Raw genomic sequence first — 7,750 nt, forward strand, 5'->3', positions numbered from 1 at the left:
TCTCTCTCTCTCACTCACTCACACAGACGCACGCCCACCAACACAGGATACAAGAAAAACAAACTGCTACCAAGAGATAATAGTCAGACAGCTGCTTGTTTGAGATGAATCAGAACAGTTTATTGCCCTAAATCACAAACAGTAATTGCCATACAGGCGATCGATTGATTCTTATATAATCAGCGGCGGCCAAAAGGGACAGCAGATTCCAGTTGGCTCACGGCTTCTACACTATGTGATGTGACGTTTGTGCGCTTTTACTCATCGTGTTTGAGGTATTTTGAGACCTGGTCGTACATGACGACCTTCTATTTGTTTGGTCGGCGTCAGTGTAGCATGACAGACCGCCCCGCCCGACGCAGGTCAGGTATCTCAACGGCCGGCTCTCTGGGGCCGAGCGCCGGGCGGGTAGGCAGTCCCGTCGCGCCGCGCAGCGCCACGGGACTGCCAACCCGGCCCCTGCAGCGCCCGGCGCACTGCTTGGAACTGCTCGGCGGCATCTTGTAGGGCAGCGAGGCGAGGCGGAGCGGCGGCGGAGAGCTTGCCAAGTGCAATCAGCTCGTCATAAACAATCACACACTACTATGCGGTGTCCCGTGTCCCCCGCGACCCGCGACACGACGCGCGCGGGGCGGGGCGGCGGCGTGCCAAGCCGGGCCCCTCACCTCGCGCCCCGCAACACGAACCGCACCAAGTCCAGTCCGCAGTGCGGCGGGGCGCGGGCAAAGTCACTCCAGCTGAGCCGGGGCCGGGTCTGCCTGCGAGTGTGATGTGTGTGTGTGTGGGGGGGGGGTCGCTCCAACTCACCGTCCGGTCCGGCTCCATACTTTGCCACACTCTACCCCTCCTCCCTCTCCCCCCTCAGACACCGCGCCGAACCAATTCCTAAATGCACACTAAAAGCTTCTCAGGTACGGTCTGCTGCTTCTGCCACCGCCCCTGCTCCCCACCTTCCTCCATGTACACCCCTTCCCTTTCACAACGGCTGCTGGACTGGGGCAGAGCCAGCTCGGGCATGCATAGCCAACCAACCCAAGCCCCTGGGAGGGCAGCCACACGCTAGACCGCCCCGCCCGCGCCCAGGTGACCGACTTCGCCATGAATAAGAACCAGGCCGACCTAGCCAGTGTGTGCGCCCGTCCCGCCCGGGCCCGCGCCAGCCACCCCGGACCAATAAAGTAGAGAGCTCATCCCGCAGGGACGCCTCGCGACCCGGCGGCCGGGTGGCGCGGCACGCGGCCGGGGGACATCTTCGGCGACATCCATGGTGTGCCTTTTTTGAGGTGGCCGCAGGTGTCTGAAAAGAACCCGTTGCGCCGTGACGGAAAAGGTGATGATAGTTGGAGCAAATCACGGCTGCACGCGGCTCGTTCCTCGCGGGTACATGTATAATGTAAATCGCACGCGGTTTTCTTCTCATGGCATCAGCCTTATCTTGGACGCAACTTTGTGCTGAGCGCTTGTGCGTGGCCGAGGCCGGCTGTGGTGTGGCGTGGCGGGGTTGTTGTTGCGGAGAGGAGGAGGGGGAAGTATAGGCCGGAAGACGCATGGACCAAAACTGCAAGCCTGGCGGAATTCAGCATCCCGCAGCCGACGGGGGGAATACCGACGCAGCGGAGGGCAGCGAGGCCCTCGGACAGCCAGTCACGGCGTGGCATCCGACGAGTGCAGTCGGATCAATCCGGGATACATTACACAGTTAAACAGGAGCGCGTGCCTGCCCAGTGTAGCAGAAGGTGAGCCGATTTTTGTTTGGTTAGTGATTGTTTAGGCAGATGAGCAATTCCAAGAGAAATGGTCAAAAATGTCCGTCCGTCACGCGATTTGTCAGCGACTGAGAGGTGCTACGGCTTCAAGCAAAACATGACTGGACGCGTCTTGAGACAGGGCTTGTGTTGTAAAACAACGTGGCGCCTCTCGCAGTCGCCCACAAATCGCGTTACGTACCGGGTGTCCCGGCTCTTACATGGTGGGTTGCATACGCGCTATGGCTCGCAGGCACTGTCGGGAGCGCGCACGATTTCGCGCATCCCCTGCGGTTCCACGGGGAGGCTCGCGCTCGCGGTACCGCGGGGATGCGCGAAATTCTGCGCGCTCCCGACAGCGTCTGCGAGCCGGTGCTTATGCACCCCACCATGCTGGCATCTAAAAACCGGGACACCCGGTGCGGACACCCGTTCCTGGAATAGCCCTGATATCAATGAGCAATGATAATTAGAAAGTGGTAGTACGCACCGATAAGTGACTCAACCATTCAACCACTTCATTTTACAAGAGCGATAAATTATTAACCCACGAAATATTGGTGCAGCCCGACAGAGGTATAATTCTGATTTTCAAAAAGAGAACTGTGCAAAGTGCAGTTCGCTACGAACGAGCAGTCGCATTAACCCTTTGCGCGGATGAGGTTAGGAACTTAAATTCTTTGTGTTAGGAAATTTGACACTGAAGTAAATCCGAGGAGCCTACGGAAAAGCAAATGGGGCAGTTCCGAGTTTGTGAGCGTTTTCACGCACGTTTGGAATAAGCACCCGCCGGCCCACAAACTTCACCCCCCTCTGCCACCCTTCCGTCCTCTTGCTTCCCCGCTCCGCCCCGCACCGCCACTCTCCGGTCGGGCGGTGCCCATCACAGAACATCCTCGACACGCGATCATCTCTGGGGGGCCGGGGCCGGACCACACTGCACGCCGGGGCGTGGCGCGGCGGGGCAAGGCGTCCCCGTCCCGCGAGATCCTCAACTATTTCTGGCCGCACCACTGCCCCACGCCGCCACCCCTCCCCACAGGAGAGAGGCGGGCGTGGCGAGGTGGGGCGGGGATAGGGCGGGCGCTGGGCGCGGCGGGGTAGATAGCTCCTTGCGCGCGGTGGTAGCACGGCTGGTGGTATACGCTTCAATGGGCTGGACACAACGATAAAAAGAATCCTACCACCTGTTATTTACAAATGTGAAGGATGCCGAGACGCAAACAAAAAAAAAAATACATAAAGGAAGGAAGGAATTCATAAACAAACGCACACACTATAAACAAAAACGAACGAGCGTTTTTGCTTAAAGTGTTTTTCCCCCGTTTCGGACAGCGAAGTAGCCTGTGTCCTGCTGCCGTGTGCAAACAACACTCGACGACGCGACCTTCCACCACGACGACGACAGGCTGCTCAGCTCATACTGGGCGCGGCCGCGGGGCGGCATCGCTACCTCAAACACAAACACAAGGGGCTCGCTTGAGCCGGTGCGGCGGCCCGACGGCGGGGCTCGGCGGGGCCCGCGGCGCACTCTGGGCGGTGAGCCAGGTGAGTCAGTGGCCCGGCCCCCTCTGTGGGGTCCCGCTCGGGTCCCCCCGCACCCCTCGACAGATAAAACACACGGCGCCCCTTCTTGCTCCGCAATTTCACACCTCGCACGACGTCGACCCCTCGCAACATTTCGTACTTCGCGGACTTATCGCACGCCCGCCAAATCAAAAGTCCAACCTTGTGGTCGTGTGTCTGCTTCGACATTGAAGTTTCTTTCTCCGCATATAAAAACATCGGTCTGTGGATTCGTACAGCGGCTCGTATGTGCGAGATCGGCCGGCTCGGGCCAGCACCAGCAGCAGCTCCCCATACTCGTGCAGCCCGGAGCCACAGGACGGCCGATCAAAGGCAGCCTGGGGGCCACGAGAGACTACACGGGGGGCGGGACGGGACGGGGGAGGGGCGACGATAGCAGAAGAGCGCCACGAGCCTGGCAATCATGAATGAATAAACCTACGCCACGGTCGCCACGGCGTCAACAAAGGACGGGGAAAATTGCGAGGCAAGCCAGCGAGCGAGGCAGCAGCAGCCGCAGCAGCAGCAGCAGCAGCCGCTGCGCCGCCGGGGGACCGGGGGCGCCTCGCTGTGCGGTGCTACCCCCTGGGCTGAATGGAAAGTAATGGGCAAAGTGTCGGGCGCAGCGCGGCGCAGCGGGGAGTGGTGTGGCGGGGCGGGGCGGGGCGGGGCGGGGCGGGCGGCGAGGTGAAAAGGAGGCCGGGGAGGCTAGGCCCGGATCGGGATCGGATCAGCTGCGCCTGTATAAAGAAGGGGACACACGTGGGGGCTCAGCGTGCTCGGGCGCGGGGGGCGGGTCCCACAGGAGGGGGGAGCTGGAGCGGACAGAAGGGAAGCCTCGGCGCCGTCCTCGTCATTAAAACTAATTCAGAATAGTGTCTTCGCCAAAAGTAAATTCCAAAAAATAGGCGTCATCCACAAGTACACGAGATTGGTGCACCGTACTTAAAGTCTGTTTTTCTTTCTAGGCTGCAGACGGGGTTGCGCGTACGTCATCGGCGGCACGGACCAGCCGAAGTCTAGAACCCATTGGACCAAACAACGTGACGCGAGGAACGTCTGTAATTTTACCTATTTTAAAATGGGAAATAAGGTGCGTGTTTAGAGTGATTTAATGTAGTCTCGTATGGGCCAACAGTGGCGGTTTTTCAAGTGGAGTCATATATGAGGCCAGCACATTTGGTTCGACATATTTTATTTTATTTCTGTTTCCCCCTTTTTTTGATAAGTTTGACAAATGTGAATAAATCTACAGTTTTTAACTATAGGTTGAACAATTAATCATCTCTTTATTTCATTTGATGCAGATATCACGGGAGCAGGAGCTTCCTGACATTGTGAACCGCGGTGCACGACATGTTTACATGGGATGGTTCGCAGTCACGGGAACGCTGCTCTCAGGCAAGTGGTCAAACATTTTAAAAACGACATTATTGAACCTTGCCGCATGCATCTGAATTAATGTTTTTCTTTTGACAAAGGTTTCACTAGATCAATCTTTTCAGTATGATTATATCTGTATTCTCTCCACTTTAGTGAACTACTTCTGGGCAAACACTGTGGAGAAAATAGGTGAGCATTATGTAAAATATTCAATGAGCAAATTAGAAGTAAACTCATTGTTCTTAGTTTTAAAAAATCAATAATCAAAACGATAAAATTTTCAAATTTTAATTTTAAGTAAACACCTTTTAGCTAGTTTTTTTTTCTCACCAGTTGTTGTCAATGCACTACCAAATGCAGTGTTGATTGTATCTCAGATCATGTGGCGACTGGTAATGCTTACAGAGGAATGTAAGCATGTTAAAAAAGTGTAAGGAACAATATATAAAGAAAATAGATAGACCTACATGTTATCCACTTAATTTTAAAATACATTAATGGGCATGGTTTGCAGATGTTCTGGGAGTTACTGGCGACTCCTTGAAAGAACTCTATCGTTCAATCGAATCTCAACACTCTCTGCATTTGCAACTTTTGTGGTCTGTCCCTTGATTATATTATTATTCCCTTGCTTGTTTTTTTAAATGCCGTTAATTCCAAAGCACATTCCAAATCAACTTCCATTTTCAGATTGTCATTACAGCCAGACCAAATCTGAGTAAGATGTGGATAGAACTTGGTCCTATACCACTCTGTTTGTCTTTCAGCTCTTACTACATTTTGCATTGTGTTATGGGATCTGTAAGTATAGCTTGTTACAATATTCCTGGCAAGATTAATGGAAACCACGTAACTCCAATAAAAAAATGGCTACAATATCTGACAGGAAGCGTGCCCCACCTGGGAAAGTCAAATAATGAGACAACTGAATGGCCTTGACCATGGATCAGCACTGGCTCACTCTTTTTATAATGGCTACTTGCGGATCATACTTCCAGCACGAGGAGACTACGCCAAAGGTAATAAAAAAATTAACTTCTATTCTGAAAATTAACTTTGTAGGTAACCTAGATAATTTGAAATCTAGGTCTAGCTCAGAGAATAAAGGACTACATGAAAGAAGCAAAAATCAATGAAGATGATTTTCCCGTTCAAAAACTAATAGTTCTTATTCCAAGCTCTGGTAATGTTTTTCCATTACTGAGTGATGAGCCTTCTCAAGCTTGTGCAGATCCACCAGTTCAATATGCAGAGGTTGTTCTTTCTCTATTTTAATGCAGTATTGACTTTAACGAAGTTCAAAAATGTGTAATCTCAAACTTCTATTTGCAGGGATTGCAGGATCAATTGAGGTCTCGCGCTGGGATAAAGGAGAGAGTGTATCGTGGTGCCGCGTACCGGATTAAAGTAAGAAGAAATGGTAAAATATCATTTTTATATACCATAGCTGAAGGAGCAACAACAGTGCTCACATTACGTGAATCTTGCTTAACCGGGACTCCTGAAGCCGGTACGAAAGATGTTTCTTTCTTTGTGGACTAAACCGCAATTAGTAAAAGTACCATCTAAACACAAACAAATGATTCAACTATTTCAGAACATCTACGAAAGCATAAGGCAGATATTGTTGCCAATTTTTATCGTGCTTTGCAGAAGCTAATTGACGCTGATAGGGAAATAAAACACTTGGTGGATTTGTTGTATTATGATGGTGGGTACTTCATTTTTCTTAGGTTTTTCTGGAAAACCGATTTAACTTTTCCTACTTTGTCTTCGTTTTAGATGAGGATCCGACTCAACCTGATGTTCTTTCTCTCCTGACTGACCATTTACTGCAAGCCTCTTACAAGAAATATAAGAACTATTGATTATTCTTGGAAACTGAAACATTTGGGGGATATTTCTGGATGAAAATTGGAATTTTACTTTTTTACTTGGGATTTTACTTTTCAATTGAGATTTTGTAGTAACAATTAATTTTTAAATAACTCTTAAGGAGAAAACAAACTTCACAGGGTGGCCGTGCGGGCAACGAGATCCGTGGGTAACCAAGCATCTATAAACATAGTTCACATCGAACGTTCGGTAATCCGAAGACTTCTTTTTAATACCACTCCATGACTCCCTAGAACGTCGATAATAAAATCAATGTTTCATACAGTTTTTCTGTGAACTCATTTCGCATTCCTCCACCAACCACAAGACGAGAGCACTGCTGTGAGCTTGTGCTCTCTCAATAAGACGACAGAAAAGGACGCATAAATGCATCGGTCTTTTGCATCTCTGGGCGGGTGAGGTGCTTTGCCACGCGAGGGACCTCCGTGACAAGCTGTGTTGTGACGCCGGGGAGCCCCTCTGACTCGACTTGTTCTTTATCGCGGCCGCCACCTTGACCCCCCAGCAGCAGCACCAGCAGCAGCAGCAGCAGCAGCAGCAGCAGCACCAGCAGCACAGGCCACGCCCTGCACGGCCCACCAGGACCCACGAACCGAAACCATTCCATTTCCCCGGCTCTCTCCCTAGAGCCCGGTCCGGCCCGCCCCGCCCCGCCCCTCGCACCCCAGGGCACCCCGATAAACCTAAACACGGCCGTGACTCGCGAGCGCGCGCGACTTTCTCATCCATCTGCCTGGGCCCCGCGGCCCCAGCACACCCTCTGCTCCCCCGTCTGTCTCACCTTGACGGATCGAGCACTGTTAAAAAAAATTTAAGAAAATCCCAGTTTTGGGCTGTGAAACGCTCGATTCTCAGTCGTTGAGTCGGGAAATTGCTAAGCCATGGAGGGTTAAATTTCCGTAACCAATTTAATCGGGTTTTCCTGAACCCAGTGGGCTGGTAATCGGAAATATAGCATCCAACTAGTAAAATTCAAGTTGTGGCATGGGGATTTCTGTTTCGAAACCCACAACTTGAAAATTCAAGTTGTGGAATCGGGATTGCACCTAGTCTCATGTCGACCACTTTGAACCGATAAAAAAAAAATTAGCCCGAGGTGGAGTTGAACATAGGCCTATAAGTTCCCAGTCCTGCTCTGTACCCCTAAGCTACACAGCGCT

General features: G+C 51.8%; 2 protein-coding genes across 11 annotated transcripts in view; one reads left to right on the plus strand and one right to left on the minus strand.

Annotated features, from left to right (window-relative positions):
- The window catches only part of LOC113211291 (disco-interacting protein 2), a 112,134-nt gene that overhangs the window by 16,270 nt on the left and 88,114 nt on the right, over positions 1 to 7,750 (minus strand). The gene's annotated exons all lie outside the window — the stretch shown is intronic.
- On the plus strand, positions 4,744 to 6,857 carry LOC113211320 (stimulator of interferon genes protein-like). Its single transcript, XM_026429664.2, has 9 exons — positions 4,744 to 4,883; positions 5,028 to 5,124; positions 5,209 to 5,293; positions 5,385 to 5,495; positions 5,581 to 5,713; positions 5,782 to 5,948; positions 6,027 to 6,204; positions 6,292 to 6,405; positions 6,477 to 6,857. Exons 2-9 carry the CDS (start codon positions 5,075 to 5,077, stop codon positions 6,560 to 6,562), a joined length of 924 nt encoding a protein of 307 aa, XP_026285449.2. The 5' UTR covers positions 4,744 to 4,883; positions 5,028 to 5,074; the 3' UTR covers positions 6,563 to 6,857.

This window comes from Frankliniella occidentalis, unplaced genomic scaffold (genome assembly GCF_000697945.3).
Source record: "Frankliniella occidentalis isolate FOCC.00 unplaced genomic scaffold, Focc_3.1 Scaffold66, whole genome shotgun sequence".
Classification (NCBI taxonomy): domain Eukaryota; kingdom Metazoa; phylum Arthropoda; class Insecta; order Thysanoptera; family Thripidae; genus Frankliniella; species Frankliniella occidentalis.

Excerpts from the sequence above, each read along its gene's own strand:
- LOC113211320 (XM_026429664.2), top strand. The coding sequence starts at position 5,075 with ATGTGGCGACTGGTAATGCTTACAGAGGAATGTAAGCATGTTAAAAAA. Across the intron at positions 5,496-5,580 it reads TGCATTGTGTTATGGGATCT|GAAGCGTGCCCCACCTGGGA; the intron begins GTAAGTATAGCT and ends AATATCTGACAG. Across the intron at positions 6,205-6,291 it reads AACCGGGACTCCTGAAGCCG|AACATCTACGAAAGCATAAG; the intron begins GTACGAAAGATG and ends CAACTATTTCAG.